This window comes from Oryzias latipes, chromosome 4 (assembly GCF_002234675.1).
Source record: "Oryzias latipes chromosome 4, ASM223467v1".
In the NCBI taxonomy this organism is placed as follows: Eukaryota; Metazoa; Chordata; class Actinopteri; order Beloniformes; family Adrianichthyidae; genus Oryzias; species Oryzias latipes.
The window spans coordinates 26,486,707-26,506,881 of NC_019862.2; the positions used below are offsets into that span (position 1 = coordinate 26,486,707).

The window sequence follows — 20,175 nt, forward strand, 5'->3', positions numbered from 1 at the left end:
CGGTGTTATGACCTTTGTTTACTGTCTTGTCGCCCCAGTCAAAAATAGTAGCTCCTGACTGCTCGACGTCGCCGTCTCTACCCATTTTTCTATGTTGGTAGTTTCGGTTGTTCGGCTAAAAGAGCGATATGAAGTCCAGCTCAGCTGACAGCTTCCGGCTCTTCTGCGATTTTTCGCCACAGAGACACGAACAAGTCAGCTAGCTAGCTAGCCGCTCCGCTCCCCGACCGACGCTGCTGCTGCCGCCTTTCACTGGCGAGTACTGCCTGAACAGGTCAACCTCAAATCGACCAGGCTGTGAGCTGAGATCAGCTACGAAAGCTCCGGATGACAGAGAGGCAAAGCTGCCGTAAAATACAGCAGATAAACTTGAGACACCAGCCCCAGTTACATAAGCTAAACCTACCATAGAAAATACATATTTGATCATCATGGCCTCTAGTTTCTCAAATACGGTGAGTTTGTGCCTCACGACGAAGTCAATATTTTAGTGTAAAATGAATCGACCCCTTAGTAGCGAGCCTGCTGGTTTTGTCTCCAGGATGATGCGTCTCCAGCGGCTCTGACAGACCTGTGCCTCACCTACGTGAGCCAACACCTGGACTGTTTCTGTGTGAAGCGGCCGGACGGCTCCCTGTGCTTCAGAGAGGCTGTGCTCTTTCCACAGGAGCTGGCAGACCAGCTGCTGGCCAAGATGGCAATGGAAGGTAAAACTGCTGATCCTTTACACACACAGGCAGTCTATGATGGGAAAGCTGCAGTATTATATAGAGCTGAATCAGGGCCAACATGTTTGTCTGAAAATAAAAATAGGTTCATTCCATATGACAATGTTGAAAATCGTGTTTTTGTAGCATTTTGCTCACGATGAAGGGCATATATAAAGAAAATTAGGATTAAAATTGGATTTCTAGTGTTTTATTTATTTAAACTGTTGATAATCAGGAGCAGGTGAAAAAATGCAGTTTGAAAAGGCTTGTAGCTGTGATGTGGAAACTACAATCAGCCGGCCACAAGCTCCCTGCTCCACTCCATTCTAATGCATCTACTTGCAGGACAAATAGATCCATGTACGTCTTTGTTTGCTTCATCTGGCTCTAAACTGTACGGCCTGATCGCTCTGATATTGCTCGCCACTTTTGCTGCACCGTCGTAAAGTTAGGGGTTGTGAGGGACTGTAAGCCAGTGAGAGGACATGGTAACAAAAGGATGATGGGAAGTGAGGACGGTCTTGCTCTGCAATTCAGAAGTGAATTTCTAACGAGTTAATCATAAATTAAAAAGTTTGACATACTTAAGAAAGTGAATTAAATAATTTTTACCTTTAAAACATCAATCTAAAGCTTCAAATGGTCAGAACAACAGAGAGAAAGGTGGTTATGAGTGTGTGGGGTCAAAGTCTGGAATACCCCACACCTTCTCCACAATAACCATATCCACTTCAAAATAACTGTGAACTGGACTTTGTATTGCTGCACATTAATGTCAAGCTGCTATTGACTATAACACCTGTAACATTGAATGTCTTACTTTAACTTTGTTGAGTCTTTGCTGTGTTTTTTGAACAGATGTTGCACTTTGGTTATTTATTCATTGGGTATTTATTTGGTAAATGGCAGTTTTTCACATCTTGGAAAGAACTAGGGGAATTATGGATGCCCTAAATGCAATTTTGTTGCTCATTAATGACAATGACAAATAAATAGTTAATGAATGAAATAATAAATGAATGAATTTAGCCCAAAACAATGCCCAGGCATCCATTGTTTAAAATGTAAACATAAAGAAATAGTCTTTAAGAGACACAGAGAAGAAGGGAAGGCTATTGGCACTTTTGTGAAATAAGATAGTTTTGATGTGAATTATTATGGTGTTTTAAATGATTAGAATTGAAAGATAGTTATGAAATCTAAGGGATTAATTTTCTATGTAAATAAGACACCAGCTGTCCTATTAATTTATGAATATGTTAGGGATGGGATAAAATAAGTAATTTATCTTCCTCCCTTTTTAAGCTGTTCTTGTTAAAACTACCGTAGTTGTTTTGAATAAATTTGTTTTCATATTTTGCTTTACTATTTATAGAATTTTGAGATAGTATTAAGTAGAGTTTTGTTTTATTTTGAAATTTAAAATTTAAATATTCAATTTTCTGTTTCAAATACATTATGGAGAACATATTTTAGGAAAATTAAGATTAAAGTTGCATTTCCTGAGTATTTCTGTTTTCACATTGTTGTGGTTCAGTAGCAGACGAAAAACATCGAATTTGTGGCGTAGAAAATACGCTGGGCTTAAGTTCCCTGCTGTAGTCCGTAGAAACCATGTCGTAGAAAACAACAAAGATTTTTGGATTTTGGCTAAAAATAGCACAACCTAGTGAAAGAAAAAACCCTGGGAACACTTTTAAAGTGGATCAGCGTTTTTTAAACTGTTTTTTTTCTTCTTCACTTCAGGTCTACTGAACGACAGCACGGTGGGGGTGTTTAGGAACTGCGAACACCTGCGACTGCGGCGGGCCTGTGTGCGTACAGCACGGATCTCTGCAGAGGCCTTCCAGAAAGCCCTGTGCCCTCACAGACTGCTGGAGCTTGATGCCACCAGGGTCAACGCTGACCTAACAATCCCCGACATTCTCCAGGGGTTGGCCACTAATAAATACTGTCAGGTAAAGTGGGAGCCTTTCACGTCGCCTTCCTGTGTTTTTCTTCTGTTCTACATTCTATATAATGTGTTTTTTTCCCGTCCAACATTCTGCAGGAATCCCTCCAGCGACTTGTCCTGACCGGTCTCACCATGTCCTCTCTGGAGGAGCCGATCTGGTATCAGTTCAGTGCGCTCCAAGGCATGCGCTCCCTCTCTCTAGCGAATGTTGACTTCTACGACTGTGGGTTGGTTGATGTGTGTTCCCTGCCGCGCCTGGAGAGCCTTGATCTCTCCAACACCTCCATCACTAACCTGACCCCCCTGCTGGGCCTGAAGGAGCGGCTGCGCTCTCTGACGTTACACCAGCTGAAGAGGCTGGAGATGAGCACCGCCCAGCTGCTGGGAGTCATAGGCCAGCTGAATGTTTTGCAGGTCAGAAGATAACTGCGTTTTTTGACCAAATGTGTTGGATTTTTTGTTCTAATGATCCCCGTTGTTGTGTTCATGCAGCACCTGGACATCAGCGACGACAAACAGTTCACATCCGACATCGCTCGTCAGCTGCTGGGGCAGCGAGGGATCCTGCCAGCTCTGGTTTCCCTGGATGTCTCAGGCAGAAAACAGGTGTGCGCTCCGCTGCACGATTCTCTGAGTCTGTCATTGAAGTCATGACCATTCCAAACACAACGCTTACCAGTCAGGCTGTCCTGCTTGTGACAGGTGACCGATGCAGCTGTGAAAGCCTTTGTTGAGGAGAGACCGGGGATGACTTTTATGGGACTTCTTGCCACAAATGCTGGATTTTCCGACTTCCTTTCTGGAGGAGGGAATTTAAAGGTACTAGCTGACGTCCACCGGTGAGACTTGGGTCTAGGCGTGGTTTTTGTTAAGATGCTCTTCCTGTTTTCTGAAAAGGTAACGGGCGAAGCGAACGAGACTCAGATCTGTGAGGCTTTGCGGCGGTACAGCGAGAGGGAGGGCTTTGTGAGGGAAGCTCTTTTCCATCTGTTCAGCCTGACACATGTTATGGAAAAACCGAGGCCGGACATCCTAAAGGTACAATAAAGTTCATAACATCTGTATCGATAACTGACATCTTAGGTTCTTCTATTATCAGACACGTCAGAGTGAAGTAGACAGAAGACATACGTCAAAACATGTAAGGTACATATAATAGAAGAACCTAAGATGTCATCGTAAAGGTAGTTAAGCTTTATTACAGCAGATTCTTTTAGTACTTTTTGAATAATCTTGAATAGGAATGTATATGAGGTCAGGATCAGCTTAAACAGATTGTAATAATAAAACAAACCTCAAAAGTACACATTGTAAACTTGAAAGCATTATTAAAAATTTGGGGGGAAATGTAAATTAGGACTTCTTTTTTTTTGAAGAAATACTGTAAACTGGAACAAATCAACTAGTCCAAATTCAACAACTCCGTCAAATGCGGCCAAAATACACAGCCTTCTTTTTCCTGATTTCAAGGATTGGTCTGTTGTATCCTTCTATGCTCTCCCTATCCCAAGATGCATTGCGGCCGAACCCAGAAATTTTCTGACAACAATGGCGGACTGTGAAGCTGGACCGGAGCTGGAAATTATTACACCTCCAAGATTAAAAGTTGGATCAAATAAGCCAGGACAATTTTGAGCTCCATGTCGGGTTCACTACTCCTCTCTGTTCGGGACTCACGGTTACTAGTCGATAAGACATTCACCGCCTGAAATTATCTAAAGGCTAGACTCGTCCAAATTCACAGCCGTCAAAATCCGGCCTACCCGCTCGACCAAGGACCCAGCCAACGCCGCCCAGGAAGGCCGCGGCTGTTGAATGATGCAGCCCTCGAATTTGGACACACGCTGTATCCACATGACAAACAAATGTTTGCTTGCTGTCACATCGGGTGACAGTTTATGGTGATGCCATTGCTGCTCCGGTGTGTTGTTGGCGTCCCCTGGGTCATCCCTTTGATGTACCAAACTTTGGGAGGGCATTGTCACTACTGTATATCACACCACAGGCAGCATCAACAACAGAAGCTGTTTTGGAGACATGACATCACCATAAACTGTTACCTGATGTCGATCATGTCCCGGTACCCAATGCGCTCAAAGCTCTACGTAAAATTAAGCAAAACAACGAAAGCAAAAACTCTGAAATGAAACTTTATATTGAGGACTGGAAGGAAAGAGGCAGAGAAACGAAAAAATAAAGATTGAAAATACAAAACAGCAGCTGTTGATCTGTTTTTTTTTGGCAACAGTTTTAGATTTATAGTTGTTTTGGTTCGAATTTTTCTGTATCTCTCAAGTTTTCAACATTTATTTTCGAGTTTAAAATACCGGTAGTTTCAAATATTTTTTTTAAATTTACAATCTGGTCGTTCATTTGACTCTCAGCTCCTCCTGATTTGACCCCAGAACCCATTATTTATTTGAGGATCCTTGTTCCTCCTTGTTTGTCTGTTTAGCTTGTAGTGTTGGGCATGAAAAACCATCCTGGCACTCTAAACGTCCAGCTGGCAGCCAGCGCCTGTGTCTTCAACCTGACCAAGCAGGAGCTGGCGGCGGGATTGCCGGTCCGACTGTTGAGTACCGTCACTCAGCTTCTTCTTGAGGCCATGAGGACTTTCCCCAACCACCAACAGGTAGCTCTCAGACTATTCATCGAGCCTCAGGCAGGAGCCGACATGAAGATGCATACTTATTTAGATTAATAATCTTTACAACTCCCATCTGTGTTTTACACAAAGTTTAAAAGGTTTAAAGTGCATCTTTAGACGATGCAGATGAATATTTTTTTCTGAATCTGGAATCACTCAATTCAGATAATCAGCATAAGTTGAGGAGATGTGGCTGGTACAGGACTGGGGTGGTGGCAGCTTTCTCGGATCCAGCAGCTCTAATCTTAACATTTGTCAGGGTCCACATCATCATCTGACTTTTTTCCTCTTTCTGCAGCTTCAGAAGAACTGCCTTCTGTCTCTGTGCAGCGATCGCATTCTGCAGGAGGTGCCATTTAACCGGTGAGAAGACGTTTGACGCGAGTGTCCTTTATTAACACGCTTGAAACAGGTTTACTAAGCTCTTTAACACCAGAGCTTTAGCTCCAGTGTTGACATTCCTACACTTAAAATTCAACCGTTTAACTAAATTCCATCAGATTCTTAAGTGGAGAAAAGCAGCCTTGTGCTGATATGCAAGACTTTTTGGTAGTAGTAGTATTTTTCTCTGTCGCAGAGAAAATTGGGTTTGCTTCTTTTTGTAATGACAAAGCCACCACAAAAAGCTGCATTTTTTTCACGTCAGATTCAGGCAATTCTTGTTGATCGTGTGAACGGTCAAAGAGTCATGGTAAGTCAAACATCTCTGATGTTAAAGACAGAAACCATAAGTTTTCCCTTAAAGCAGGGGTCGGGAACCTATGGCTCGCGAGCCATATATGGCTCTTTTGATGGTCACATGTGGCTCGCAGACAAATCTTTAATTATACTTTTTTTTTTTCATTAGACCAGTCCTTCTCGGGCGCGATGCGATGCCAGAGGCGCGGAGTAGTAGCGGTGCTTAGAGAGAAAAATCTGCGCCAGCATTATCAGTTTACTATTTATTATTTCACAGAGTTTGTACCAGCCGGAAACCTGTGAATTGCCGTGCCTAAAACTGCACGCTCCCGTCTCTGAGAAAGAGCGTGCAGATGCGGGGACGGGATGTGTGAGGGAGAAAGGAGAGGGTGGGGCTGAGGTGTTGTGGGGACAGGCCCGCTGCCCGTCACTCACTGCAGCGTGTGAGTGTGTGTTTGGCTCCCCGTCTGCATGTGAGCAGTCTTTCTCACATCTACAGAACATTCAGACCTACGATCACGTTTAAAGTCTCAACGCCTGCATGAAGCAGAAACTCACCACGGATCAACTTGACTAAACCATCAGCAAAACTACCATGAGAAATACTCATCATCTATTAGCAACAGCATAACAATGTTATTAAGAAGAATCCACAGACTTATTGTACTTTAAAGTGTTGAAATTACATCAAATGCACACATTCATTTGGATATTAAGTTTTAAACATATTGTCGCGGACTGAGTTGGATGGCTGTTGGGCCGCGTTAAAAGTTCTGGAGTTCGATTCAATGAGGTTCATTGTGTTATAAAATTATACTGCGTTTTTAATTTGTTTTTTATCAGACACTGGTTTGTTTTGTAATGTAAAACGTACCGACATGTTTCGGTGGAATGTCTTCCACCTTCATCAGGGTCGTCATCAGGTGGTGGTGTGTGACATCTTTAAAAAACAGAGATCTGATTGGCCCTCAGTTCTGTCGCTCAGCCTGTTGTTAGGTCATTTGGACCAATGGGGTTCAGCTATGGGCCGAATAAGGGAAATGGGAGGGCTGGAGCGCGAGCAGGGGAATATAAAGTTGGGAGAAGCGCTCTCGTCTCGGCGGGAGAGATTCAGGAGTTGCTGAATTAATTGTACGGCGTTTGTTGCAGTCTGCACTAACCAGAATAAAGAACCTTAAAAGAGGTTAAGTCTCCGTGCCTCAGTGTGGGAAAGGGACACTACATTATTGTATGGCTCTTTCGAAATTACATTTAAAAATATGTAGCATTTATGGCTCTCTTGGCCAAAAAGGTTCCCGACCCCTGCCTTAAAGTAAATGAAAGTCGTCTGTCAGACTTTGGATTGACCTTTCTATCCTTTTTTCCTAAGATTTGAAGCTGCCAAACTTGTGATGCAGTGGCTCTGCAACCATGAAGACCAGAACATGCAGAGGATGGCTGTGGCTATCATCTCCATACTAGCTGCTAAGGTATCTTTAGTCGTTCTGTTCTTGTGGTCATTACTGTTGTACATAAACTATGAATGTTTGTTTACTGTAAGTGACTTTGGAGTGTAAGTCACAGTAGACAAAAAAAAGCATAATAAAGAAGAAAAAAATCATATACAAGTCCCACTGGAGTATAAGTCGCACTTTTGGGAGAAATATTAACAAAATACGGGAACAAGAACGGACATTTCATCTTGAAAGGCAGATTCTAATAACAATAGATACTAGGCCTGCACAATATACCGCAAATTTATCGTTATCGCAAGATCAAGCTGTGCAATATGCATATCGCAAAACACAGCAAAAAATGCAATAAATGGTTACCTTAAATGTGCTAAAACAATCTTATGGCAGCTTAAATTATTTAACGAATCAAATAAATCCCTTTATGAATTTGACCAATCGGATAGAGCCTTTAGCGTTGTTGACCAATCAGATGGAGCCCTTTTATGTTAGATGTTCCCTCCTATGTCAACGAGGGTCATTTGGAGTACAATTCTTAAACTGTTGCAATAAAATGGGAGTGATGTTTTTGGTTGTTTCGCTATTTGTTTATACACCGTAAATTATATCGTTATCGCAATATTAATCCCTCATATCGCATATCGCAAGTTTTCCTCATATCGTGCAGCCCTAATAGATACCAACAATAGACTGAATATATGGAAACTTCACTACTGTAACACATCGATGCTTTTCCGCTTCATGAAACACTACAAATCACTGAATCCATTGAATTCCTCTACCTCTCTTTTGCTTTGGAACAATTACACGAATCCCGGCGCTACTTTTTCTGTCAGTAGCAAATACTGATGCACACTCCTACAGTGCCCTCTAGCGGCTGTTGCTATTAAATCACATATAAGTCGCAACCCCGGCCAAAAATTGAAAAAAAAAGTGACTTGTGCTCCGAAAAATACAGTAGCCTCATTTTTAAACTGACTGTTTGCTTTCTGCAGCTGTCCACAGAGCAAACAGCCCAGCTGGGAGCAGAGCTGTTTATAGTGAAGGTATGTCTTTGCTTGTCTATGATGAAGCAGCAGTTTTGTTTTGTTTTATTTCCGGCCTCGTAAACAAAAATCCACCAAAGAGGACACATTTTAGTGACGTTGTCTCTCTGGCCTGCAGCAACTGCTCCACATTGTGCGTCAGAAGGCAACTCAGGGCGTGGTGGACGCAACTCTGAAGTTCACCCTGAGCGCACTGTGGAACCTCACAGACGAATCGCCCACAACCTGTCGCCACTTTATCGAGAACCAGGGGCTGGATCTGTTTGTTAAAGTTCTCGAGGTACACGTGAAGATGCACACAAACATTGAGGAGCTGCAGAGTCGGTCCTAAGCAGACGTCTCATCAAACTTAACCCTGTTTCTGCACCAGTGTGTAAACACATTGCTGTTGGACTCACTGATGGTTTTTTATCCACATTTTTCTCTTCCCCCCATAATTGGGTCTGCAGTGTTTCCCCAACGAGTCTTCTATTCAGCAGAAGGTTCTCGGCCTTCTGGTGAGCGCACTATTCTCCTTGTTCTTTAGCATTCTCATTATTTTTAACATCGGTTCAACTAAAACTATTCTCTTTTTTCTACTGCTTACTGCGCAGAACAACATCGCTGAGGTGGGAGAGCTGCACGGAGAGCTGATGGTGCAAGGCTTTCTAGACCACATCAGCAATCTGCTCCACAGTCCGGAGGTGGAGGTCAGCTACTTCGCCGCGGGCATCCTCGCACATCTGACATCACGTGGAGAGGAGGCCTGGACGCTCAAGCCCAGTCTGCGCTCCTCTTTGCTGGAACAGCTGGTAGGAAGGAGGAAATGGCCGAAGAAAAACTTGTTTTGACTGTTCACAACGCGCTGAGCCTCGTGTGTTTGTGTGTCTTTGTAGCACGCGGTCATCATGAAATGGCCGACACCTGAGTGTGAGATGGTGGCATACAGGTGAGAGCCGTGCAGACAGCTGCCAGAAGGATTTGACGTTCCTGTTATGTTACTTTTAGTTGATGATGCCGTTATGTTAGTGTCACAAATTAACTGAAAAGAGAGCCGAACACACATTTAGCATTTTTCTACCTTCTATGTTAATTATTTACTTTATTGTTTTGTGAATTTTACTGTTCATTTTAAGATTCTGGTTTTTTTTTAAATCTTTAAATGATCTTGCACTTCCGCACCTCTCTGAGCTTCGCTCTCCCTATACCACAACCCGGTGCCCCAGGTCAGCTGACCAGCTTCTCCTGGAGGTACAAAGGTCGAAAAGGAAGCAAACAGAGAAAGGAATCATTTTCCCACTTAGCGTTTGGCAGACATCCTCAGTGTCCATTATTAAAAAAAAACTTCATGAACTCGTTTTTATAGCCAGACATTAGATGCAGCATTAGACTCTGCTCTGCTGGTTTCTTTTATCCTTTTGATTGCCGTTTTATTTTGGAGCTTTTAATGTACTATGCCTTTTTTGGTCACATTAAGAGACCATATAGATATTTCTATAAATTCATTTAATTAGATTTTTTTTTTTTTAGATTAGCAGTTGGGTTTTATAAGATAGTTTACAGTAATTCTGACTTTTAAAACGATGTCTGTCCCCATTTAGGTCTTTTAACCCATTCTTTCCCCTCCTGGAGTGTTTTCACACCCCTGGAGTGCAACTGTGGGCGGCCTGGGCTATGCAACATGTGTGCAGCAAGAATGGTGAGACGTGTTTGATTTAAACGCCGGTTTCCAGCCTGCTTGCTCCGCTAGTAAAGGTTTTAGCAGTGTTAACATTGCACTGCCTCTTGTCCGCAGCCTCTCGCTACTGCAGCATGTTGTTGGAGGAGGGCGGCCTTCAGCAGCTGGAACACGTTCACAAACACCTACAGACCCACACAGACGTCAGGCTCCTGGCTGGGAGCATTCTGGAGAACCTGCAGCGCCACCGAGCCCGCACAGGCCAGCCGGCACACACAAGCCACCACCCGCCGCAGCAATGACCTATTCCAGAGGTAAAGCAGCTGAAAGGGCTCACTTTTTCACTGGGAGACAGACAGGTCATAGATGTTTCTGAATCTCTTTCAGAGAGTGGTCCCTGAACAAGAAAAAGGGGCGGAGTCAGGCGCCACTACAGTGCCGGGAGTTTGTGTCTGCAGAATGAATCCATATCCTGCACACAAACGCATTAAAAGTCAACGGACTCATCGACAGAGACATTGCAATTTGCACAACCTAACTGTATTTATTTTCTGTGTTTATTTCAAAGCAAAAGTATCTCTGTATATAAATCTTATGGCTAAAAACGTATAATATGAAAAGCTCTTAGTCAGTTCAGCTCAACATTGAGTTTTTGTGTGTGCTCATCCTGTTAGGCGTCATGGGGATTTTCCTCCCGATAACACGGGACCTTGGGAGCCTTTGGTTGAATGCTGTGGTTGTTTGGATTGGTGACCTCTTTAAATGTGTGCATGGAACTGCTTTCAGCTAAAGCATGCAGGTCTGAATGCTCATTTTTGTTCCTTTTAGGAATGCCTGTGTCCGTGTCTCTAGCTGAAAGCCACAGCTTTGGGTCTGCAGGACTGCTGGAAGCTACCCTCTCAAGTTTTTCTGAAATCCATCCATGTTTCTGACTTCACATGGCAGATTATGAAAGTGTTCAAATATTCCAAAGTTTTGAAAATCCAGAGGACAGTAGACTATTTAAAGCAGTGAGCATAAAAACCTCAACACGTAAGCACTCTTCTGGGTGGAAATGCTGATGTGGAACAGTCCTGATGGATCTGAGACGCGTCTCTTTTTTTTATTTTAGCAGGTTTTTTGTAAATATTAGGTGAAAGGCAGAGACGGCACTCCCTGTGTGCGAGCACGCCTGTGCAGCAGCTGCATCTTCAGGACTCTATGAAAAGTGTACATAATAGACAAAGCAGGAAATGTTCTGCACTGCTGTACGGTTGCATGAAAATGATCTCATCGCCCAACTCTTTCCTCGTTGCAAGGCAAACGGCAGCCTCAGGTCAGAAGTTCCCCTTAATGCCTGACACTGCTGGAGGCAAAGGAGATGCTGCAGTTCAGAAGACTTGCACAAACTCTACAAAATGGTACTTTATCAGTCAAGCATACCTGCAGTCCACTTGCTCAGTAAAAGATCGCCTTAGGAGTCATTTCTTCTGCTGCTGGTTATAGCTATCCAATCCTTTATTTGCCCTCTGATTGATCAGTAACTTAAAAAGGCGGTCGAAATCAAAAAAGATTTCTTTTTTGTGTCGCTCATGTCTGTCTGCCCCTCAGCATCACCCAGAAAAGCCCAGTTGGATTGCCAAACAAACATTAGAAAGTTGCATTTTGTGTGTTGGCTTAGATTGTGCCATGTTGCTGCTCAGTCGCATTTTTCAGTTTTTGAAATAAAGAATGTATGCTGCCATGAACAAGACAGATTTTTTTTTTACGGTGTGGACTGTACCAAAATCAAAGAGGAGTCATATGAGGTCAAATGTGCCGATGTTATAAGCCCAGGCTTGTTTTGATCATCACAAAAGCACCAAAGTCATCACTGAGCATTCAGGCTGACCTCCATCCTCTGGTTTGAGGGGACAGAACTCTTGACAGATTCATTCCCCCGTGTACCGTGGGGGCCTCTTTTCGATGAAGGCTGCCATGCCCTCCTGTCTATCCCGTGTGGGGATGACCTGAAAAGAAGTAGACAGTTCCTGTGAGGAAATTCATGATCCAAAAATATATTTGGGTTCTTTTGCAGCACTGGAATACTCACCCGAGCGTAACACATCCTCTCTATGGCCATCGCAGAACCAATGTCGACCTGGAAGAGACGGGTGGAGGGCGTGACCTTCTTGGACGCAGAAGATATTATAAAAAATCAATGACCATATGATTCAACGTACCTCCATCCCTCTATTCATCGCCTCTTTGGCCATTCGCACAGCAATAGGAGCCTGTGGAAGGAGGATTGTTTAGATGAGATTCCTTACTTTTGTTTTACAGCTACAATGAGAACTTTCCAGAAAGATTGCAAATCTCACATGACCCAATGTCAGTTGTTGAAGGATAAAGGGCGCTTTTGGCAAAAGTTTTCGAGCATTTAAGCTTCATGTTGATGTTGGATGTGAACGTCTGCCTCACTACCTCTATGCCGGTTTTTCTCAATCGTGTTTAACGAGGCCAAAGTGTGATCATGGACCCTTTTATGTCCAATGGGGGGCAAAGAAGATGCTGGTAGATTGAAGCAGTGGCATTTCTGAAAGTAAGTGGTCTAATCCAGATTCTGGAAAAGAGATATTAAACTTTTCATCACTACACAACCAAAAGATTCAGCTGGTTTCATGCTCATGCAAGTGATGTCCTTATGGCATCCAACCAAAGTCTGGTTCCTACTCTCCAAGAAGTTGCTTTTGGAAGGACTGCTTAGTGACACAGCGGTTAGCGCCGTCACTTCACAGCAAGAAGGCTCTGGTTTGTATCCTGACTGGGTACTTTCTGTGTGGAGTTTGCATGTTCGCCCCATGTATGTGTGGGTTTCTCTGTACACTCCAGCTTCCTCACACTGTCCAAAAATAGGCTTACAGGTTAATTGGTGTCTCTTAGTTGCCCCTAGGTGTGCATGTGTGGTTGTGTGGCCCTGCAACAGACTAGGAACCTATTCAAGGTGTAACCTGCCTTTACCCAACACAAACTGGGTTGGCTGAATACAGATGGATGAAACAGTTGCAGAGGAGTCTCCGAGAATAAATCCAGATGCCCCTTCGATCCAGATAAAAGCATTCTGTTCAGCACACTCTTTACACTTCCTCAGTGTTTTAACCACACTAGGGGTGTGACGATAACCGCATCACCTCATCACTGCAGGTTTTTTTTTTTTAAGTTCTGCATATGGTGCGTGATTGGAACTATAATTAACACATTAAACACATTCATCTTTAATGATAATTTACTCTTTCTGCTAGTCCTGTGTTCAGACTTCAAGGGTTTCTGGGGGAAAACCTTTTATTACTGTTCTCCTTCACTTCCTCTTGTGCTGCACACGCTCCCTCTTCTTACACACACACGCATGGTTTCCGAAACATACACATCCTCATTCTCCAACAGAAGTTTCCGTCTCGTGAGGAAATACAACAAATTTACTGCGTTCTAATTATTCATTTCCATTGTATTCATTTCCATAACAAGCTGCGTGCGTTCTTGAGTGCGCGACACGGCCGCCCCCCAGAGGATTTTGTGTTGTGTGTGTGTGTGGGGGGGGGGGGGGGGGGGGGGGGGGGGGTCACTCTGTAACACTAAAAATGTACGCGCACTGTTAGAGTTCGATGAATATCAATACACGTTTTGTTTGGGAACATGCAAAGTTACGTGTCTGTATAAATAAAGGCGGAGCCTCCTTCCCCGCGTTCTTCATGGGTGTCAGGCTTCATGGCTACTGGAAAGGTGACAAAGTGTCTGGAGTCTCGTTTATTACTGGGCAATATATAATATTCTGAGAAGATGTCTGTACCAGAGAGCACAGGTGAAACTCGCGTGCAGCTCAAGAGGGGTCCACTGCAGAAAATCAACACGCATCCCCAACACACCTGAGTGCGCTCCTTCCTCTTACACACGCAGCGCGCTGACACACATACACATAGTCATTCTATAACACCTATGTAGTTAGTTCATTATTTAGATAGTTGTTACTGTTATTTGTTAATAAAGAAAACTGTTGTAATAGTATTCATTTGTGACGCGGCCGCCGGGGCATTTTGTGTTTGGGTTGAAAGATAAACGCGGTGAACTTTGACCCACCAGGGGCTTGGATTTGGTAGTGATTTCTGAATGGCGTCCTTTTTAATTTACTGAGGTGCCACCGGTTTGAATTATTATTAAAATTGATCACGGAGGAGAAATTAACATTTGTGGTTCGTGTCTGGAGAGAATTACAACTTCAAGTCCTTCATATATCAGAATAGAGCTGTGAAAGAAAAAGCCTGGAGCAAGATTTCCTCCGCGTCAACATTTCACACCAAGCCTCTTCCAACTGCAAGAACATGCATTAGTATGGGGTGCAAACCCCATGTAAAAAGTGTGTTTAAGTGCTTTCTTGAACACGCATCACCTGCCTGGTGTGTAGGCTACGTAGCATTAGAGCGGGGCAAAAAAGTATCAAACACCTCAACTGAGAGAGACAGAATTTAAAAAAAAAAAAAGAATTCAGGAAATCACACTGAGGATTCTGAAAAAACTGGACATGAAGCTGGAAGATAAAGTAAAAAAAAAACAAAAAACACCAGGATCTCCAAAATACATAAATGCTTGACCTCTTCTACTGTTCTAAACTCAGTGAGCATTCATATTTGTGGCCCATTTCTTAACTTGACCACTGACTGCCGGCATATGAACTGTAGAGATATGTGGAATGACAGAGGCCTGGAGAGAAGTGCAGCAAAGAGAGGGGTAGATGGGAAGAAAAACATCAGCATAGGAGGAGAGGCATAAATGAGGGTTTCCTTCCTACTTGAGGCAGTATCTCCCTGGCCAGGCTGAGCGCCTCTCTGTAGGCTGCATCTTCTGCCTGGTTCTGTTCCACAGCTCTGTTCACAAGCCCCATGTCCAGGGCTGCCTGCCCCCCCACGCGGCGTCCTGATCACAAAGGCATAACGTCTTAAATGCTCCTCTTTTTTTGTGCATGATGCCACTACATCTGTGTTTCCAGATCATCCCACCTGTGAATATGAGCTCCTTGGCCAGGGTGACGCCGACCGTCCGCGGCAGCCGCTGACTGCCCCCTGCAGGACAGGTCAAGGTGAACTCTCAACATGCACAACAAGCCCTGCACCGGGTCATTTTTTAAGACCCCTACGAGTCTTACCCGCCCCTGGGAGCAGCCCACGCGTCGTTTCAATCAGACCCATCTGTGCGGAATAGGCTGAAACACACACAGAGGACAGTTGAAGGTCTGTGCTGCCGAGTGCCATTAAGCCGGGGAAGGCATAAACTCTGACTGATGCCTCTGTCACAGCAACGGATGCAAACACCTGCTCACCTAGCTCGTCCACGCTCGACCAATCACAGAGCTGCCACCTCTGATGGACCGCTCACGTGTTGATCCATTTACATAAACAGCTGGCCAGATGGCCATCGCCAAAAAAATAAATAAATAAAACCCACAAATGTCACTTTGTCAGGGGGTTGATTCCACCAGAAAGAAATACTTCAAAAAGTTTGTACATTTTTCTTTATACTAGTTTTACCCAATTAGCTGATTAGATGGTTAAAAATTGACCTGTCATCAACATTAATGCAAAAACAAACGAGGCTCAGTTTTTTTCAATAGAGGTAGCAACACCTGCATGTAAAAAGTGCTGCTGTCCTCTTTCATTTGAAGGATCTACTTACGATTTCATTTAAAATAATCTTAGCTTTGAAGGGGGTGTGCAAACTGTCACAGAAAAGTGTGCAGCTCATCTGGCAGTCTATTGTAGCACTTTTATTTTTATGTGGTGCAACCCTTTGTGTTGACTTTTCTCCAAAACAAGAAAAGAAAAAAAAACAACACGTTTTTAGGACAACTCAGTCTTCCACCCATTAGCAGAATAATTCAAGTGCATAAACACAAACATACCATAATACCTCCACCTAATGCTTTAGACTGGAGGGGATATCATTTTAAGTTGTGCAGCCTTTCTCACCCGTCCCCTAAAGGTTGTGTGGCTTTGAAGTCTTTATTTGTCTTTTTTTATGCTGTGTTAAAAGAGCTACTCCAATGAAATTGGTGTTTTTTAACATGCTCTTGTCATTTTTTGATGATGAAGGTCATACACTGTATATAAAGATAATTAAACTCAAAATTGCATTTCTGAGTATTTCTTTATTTAAATTGTTATGACTCAGGAGCCGAAGGAAAAAAATGCAGTTTGAAGAAGACCATTGGTATGTGGTACGTAGAAAACCCACTGGGCGTGCAAAATCTCCCTGCTCTGCTCCATTCCGATGCATGTTGCACCACTAATGTTATCTTGGGCTTGCCCACAACTCAGAGGCAAATTTTTAATAAACTACTGCTACTCTGCAGAAACTATGTACCAGAAAATGACATAATCATAAATAAAAGATCTCTGGGAACACTTTGATAATAGATCAAAGGATGATCGAAATGGAACTTTAAAGACTTTCCTTTTTTAAATAAATTGTGGGAATTACTGCTGTGTATGAAGAAATTTGGACAACAAAAAATGCTTAATCTAAAAAAAAGCCAACTGCCAAAAAAAAAAATCCCTTTTGACTTTAAATATGAGAAAACCCTTCTAAAAGTAGGTAAAGAAAATTGCTCGTCTCCAGTGACAATGCGGATTTTCTTTTTAATCATAGAAAATCCACATCCGTCCAGAGCTTTGGAGGCGTTTACCTTCAGTCACACCGAGGCTGCGGCACTGGCAGAACATGCCTGCAAGCAAAGTTCAAACAGAGTGCATCTCCTCTTTGTGGTTGCTCTGACTCAACGGTCTTGTGCCCCAAAAGTTTCACAAAATAAAACTATAATGAAAAGAATTTAATTCGGCCAATTAATTGTCTTCTTTTTGGTCTGATACTTCTGACAACAAGGGGAGCTGTCAGTCTCCAGAAATGGCCCTTAGTGAAGGCTGCTGCACCACCCTGATTGCACTTGACCACAGATATGATCTGACTGGATGGGTGACAGCTGCAAAGGGAACATGACATGGCCTTCCAGTGGGATTAGCATCACTTGGAGGAGGATGGAGGGTGCTGCTGATTCCTCCAGTCCAGCGGTGGAGATGCCATCACTCACCAGCGGTGCGGAGGTCACAGGCTAAGGCGAGCTCCAACCCCCCTCCCAGAGCCACACCGTCAATGGCGGCGATGGTCGGCGAGGGCAGCATTGCTGTGAGCCATTTAGGCAAAGGACATTTTTATATGAACACACCGATTTATTAACCAAAGTTAATGATAATTGACTTTTCCACCTATTTGAGTCATGAGGGACCGCAGGCTGTGAACAAACAGATCCGACTCGGTGTGGTTCATCAGCGCTCTTTCTTTCAGGTCAGCTCCTGTGCAGACGTCACAACACACACTCGCATCTCATCATGCAGGCGTCAAATTGTTCCACTCAGAAAGCACTCACCTGCACAGAACACGCCAGGCACTAAACTCCTGAACACGACCGCACGAACTGCTGAGTCGCAGGCCAGAGCAGACATCAGCTCCCTCATCTGCGCACACACACACCATGCCAGGTTTCAGTTGTTGTGCGAGCATGCTAGCGTGCAACAAGGGGGGGGGGGGGGTCTCACCTGTGACACAAACACGTGGCCGAGCGCATTTCTCGCTTTGTGTCGGCACATCAACACCTCTACGATTCCTGAGAATGCAAGGCAACAGGAGAGTAAACACAGAAAGCCCATGTGTTTTAGTCAGACTTCCGGGTTTTCAGCAGCTGCCAACCATACAGTGGTCAGCTTGAAGGAGTGTTACGATTGGTTAAGTCGATAAATGACCACATGCATGTAAATAAAACATCTGAATGAGCTGCAAAATAACATTAGACAACCACAAGAAAAGCTAAATGCAAAATATGGTTGAAAAACATTTTTACAGACTTTAATAAACATCTATTTTTGCTTTTATACAACATAAAACATGATAACAGATATTTTCCAAATTAAAAGACATCATTAAAACATTTACTAGCTACATTTATACTATATAGCTGTTACCTGCAGTAAATTTATTGGAATCTATTTATTTATCTAAAATGTTCTTTAAGGACAAATACTAAAACTTTTTCATTCCCACCTTTAGCAATTACGTTTATTATAAAGTCCCATCCTGATCATCTTATGGTCCATTTTCAAAGCGTTCTCAGTGTTTTTGTTTCAAATAGGATTCTGCTGTTTTTTGCCAAAAACCTGTGTCGTTCTCTAGTTGGAGTTTCTGCAGAGCGGCAGCAGTTCATTGGAAATTCACCTCTGATTTGTGGATGTAACAATTGGATGGGGGTAAGTCTGCCCCACTTCCCATCATCCATCTTTTTATGTGCTCTCCTGCTAGCTTGCAGCCCCTCACACATCCAATCTAACATTAGCCGTGCAACAACAATGGACAGCAATATTGGAGCTATCCAGTAATCCCAGTTTAGACGAAGATGAGAAAATAATAAATAATATTATAATAATAATAAAATACTTTATTGATCCCAGTTTGTTAAATAGGGTTGTTGCAGCAACCGAAAAAAGGATATATGAACAAAACAAAACAAAACATGATGGATTTGTCTGCAAGTGGATGCATCCGAATGGAGCGGAGCAGAAAGTTTGCCGCCAAACCATTGTAGCTTCTAAGTCGCAACTACTTTTTCCAACTGCATTTTTTCATCTGCTCCTGATTCACAATGATTTGAATAAAGAAATACTAAGAAATGAAATTTTATTCTAAATCTTTGTTATGAAAGTCTTCCATCATGAGAAAAATGCCCCAAGAACACCTTAAAACCCCAATTTTCTATATTTTGTTTTATGGGAATTAACATGATAGTTTTTGAGTAAGTTTAAAGATTGTATAAATAAATGATTTCACAGTCTCTTGCAGTCTCTTTAAAATGATTCGTATGTTTGATGATTGAACCATAGAGTCAGTCATTTGTTTGGACTTTACAGTATTTCTAACAAAACGAACGGGACCAGAAACGAACCAGAACCGTAATCAGAGGGACTTCAGGTGACAAAGATAGCGTCCTCACCCTCGTCTTTGCCCTCTAACCGCTTGAGGTGCACTTCCACCGGATCATCTTCTCTCTGCGTGCAGCCTGCGGTGATCCACGCAGCGGTGGCCGGGGGCGGGCAGCCGCGCGCTCGGACCCAGAGCTCCGCGCAAAGTGAGCGCCGAGCTGCGCCACCACGAGAACGCCGACACCGCCGGCTTAGCAACCAGAGCCGCCATCCTCTGCGCGTCCCTCTGGCTTTCCGGGGTCAGGAAACGCGAACGTTAAAGAGTGACAGGAGGAGGAAGTGCTGCAGGTTCTTCCTGAGAGGGGCGGGGCTTAGCTCAGTCATGCAGCTGGTCAAACTTTCCCACCAGTAAATACAAATAGAATAAAGGTTGCATGGATTTGATCAACTAGCCTTTAAACCTAAAACCAGAAAGAAATCTTTTCTAATATTTCTACGATTTTCTACTGTTTTTTCAGATGTGCACATTTTCAGAATTCTGGCTGCACGGTTGCGCAGTGCTATCTTGTGGGGTCATCTAGACCCCACAAGATAGCACAAGAGTAGGTGTGCATGGGTGTGTGATTTGTGGCCCTTTCTGGCGATCTATCTAGGATGTTCCCTGCCTTCGCCCACAAGTGGCCGGGATCGGCTCCAGCAGCCCCGTGTCACCAAAAGGGACAAAACGGTTAAGAAGAAAAATGTAAAAGTCTATTTTCATTTCACACTTTTACCCCCATAAACTTTGTTTCCTTCTGACACCAATTTATGTAAACTGTGTACATTAAAATAAACGATTTGTGTGGTTCTTTTTTCATTTAAATCTTTTTTTTTTTTTTTTAAAGGTCACATTTGGTGAGGTGAAAATTTGTGAGGGCCAACCTTTGCCCTACGTTCTTTGACCCCTTCTGATAACATTAAATACAAATAAACTATCCCTCCCCCAGTGGGATACATAGAGGGATACACTTTGCATAGAAAAGATATACATTGAAATACATTTTTACCAAAATTGTTGTGA

General features: G+C 43.3%; 2 protein-coding genes across 2 annotated transcripts in view; one reads left to right on the forward strand and one right to left on the reverse strand.

Annotated features, from left to right (window-relative positions):
- zyg11b (zyg-11 family member B, cell cycle regulator) overlaps window positions 1-11,701 on the forward strand; it is an 11,703-nt gene extending 2 nt beyond the window's left edge. The window contains exons 1-18 of the mRNA XM_004068180.4: window positions 1-455; window positions 542-707; window positions 2,457-2,668; window positions 2,761-3,078; window positions 3,157-3,270; window positions 3,367-3,483; window positions 3,562-3,702; window positions 5,120-5,296; window positions 5,610-5,674; window positions 7,359-7,458; window positions 8,436-8,486; window positions 8,605-8,766; window positions 8,936-8,983; window positions 9,080-9,277; window positions 9,362-9,414; window positions 10,067-10,164; window positions 10,261-10,457; window positions 10,531-11,701. The exon at window positions 1-455 is cut by the window's left edge and continues 2 nt beyond it. Coding sequence (XP_004068228.1) covers window positions 432-455; window positions 542-707; window positions 2,457-2,668; window positions 2,761-3,078; window positions 3,157-3,270; window positions 3,367-3,483; window positions 3,562-3,702; window positions 5,120-5,296; window positions 5,610-5,674; window positions 7,359-7,458; window positions 8,436-8,486; window positions 8,605-8,766; window positions 8,936-8,983; window positions 9,080-9,277; window positions 9,362-9,414; window positions 10,067-10,164; window positions 10,261-10,445 — 2,229 coding nt within the window. The 5' untranslated portion in view covers window positions 1-431 and the 3' untranslated portion in view covers window positions 10,446-10,457; window positions 10,531-11,701. The remainder of the gene's footprint in view (window positions 456-541; window positions 708-2,456; window positions 2,669-2,760; window positions 3,079-3,156; window positions 3,271-3,366; window positions 3,484-3,561; window positions 3,703-5,119; window positions 5,297-5,609; window positions 5,675-7,358; window positions 7,459-8,435; window positions 8,487-8,604; window positions 8,767-8,935; window positions 8,984-9,079; window positions 9,278-9,361; window positions 9,415-10,066; window positions 10,165-10,260; window positions 10,458-10,530) is intronic.
- Window positions 11,702-11,926: 225 nt separating this feature from the next.
- Window positions 11,927-19,476, reverse strand: LOC101159983 (enoyl-CoA hydratase domain-containing protein 2, mitochondrial). Its single transcript, XM_023954466.1, has 11 exons — window positions 19,187-19,476; window positions 17,742-17,809; window positions 17,573-17,660; window positions 17,412-17,498; window positions 17,237-17,329; window positions 15,299-15,355; window positions 15,153-15,215; window positions 14,945-15,069; window positions 12,345-12,395; window positions 12,215-12,262; window positions 11,927-12,131 (listed from the first exon to the last, which is right to left on the reverse strand). Exons 2-11 carry the CDS (start codon window positions 17,790-17,792, stop codon window positions 12,054-12,056), a joined length of 741 nt encoding a protein of 246 aa, XP_023810234.1. The 5' UTR covers window positions 17,793-17,809; window positions 19,187-19,476; the 3' UTR covers window positions 11,927-12,053.
- Between the last annotated feature and the right edge of the window lie 699 nt (window positions 19,477-20,175).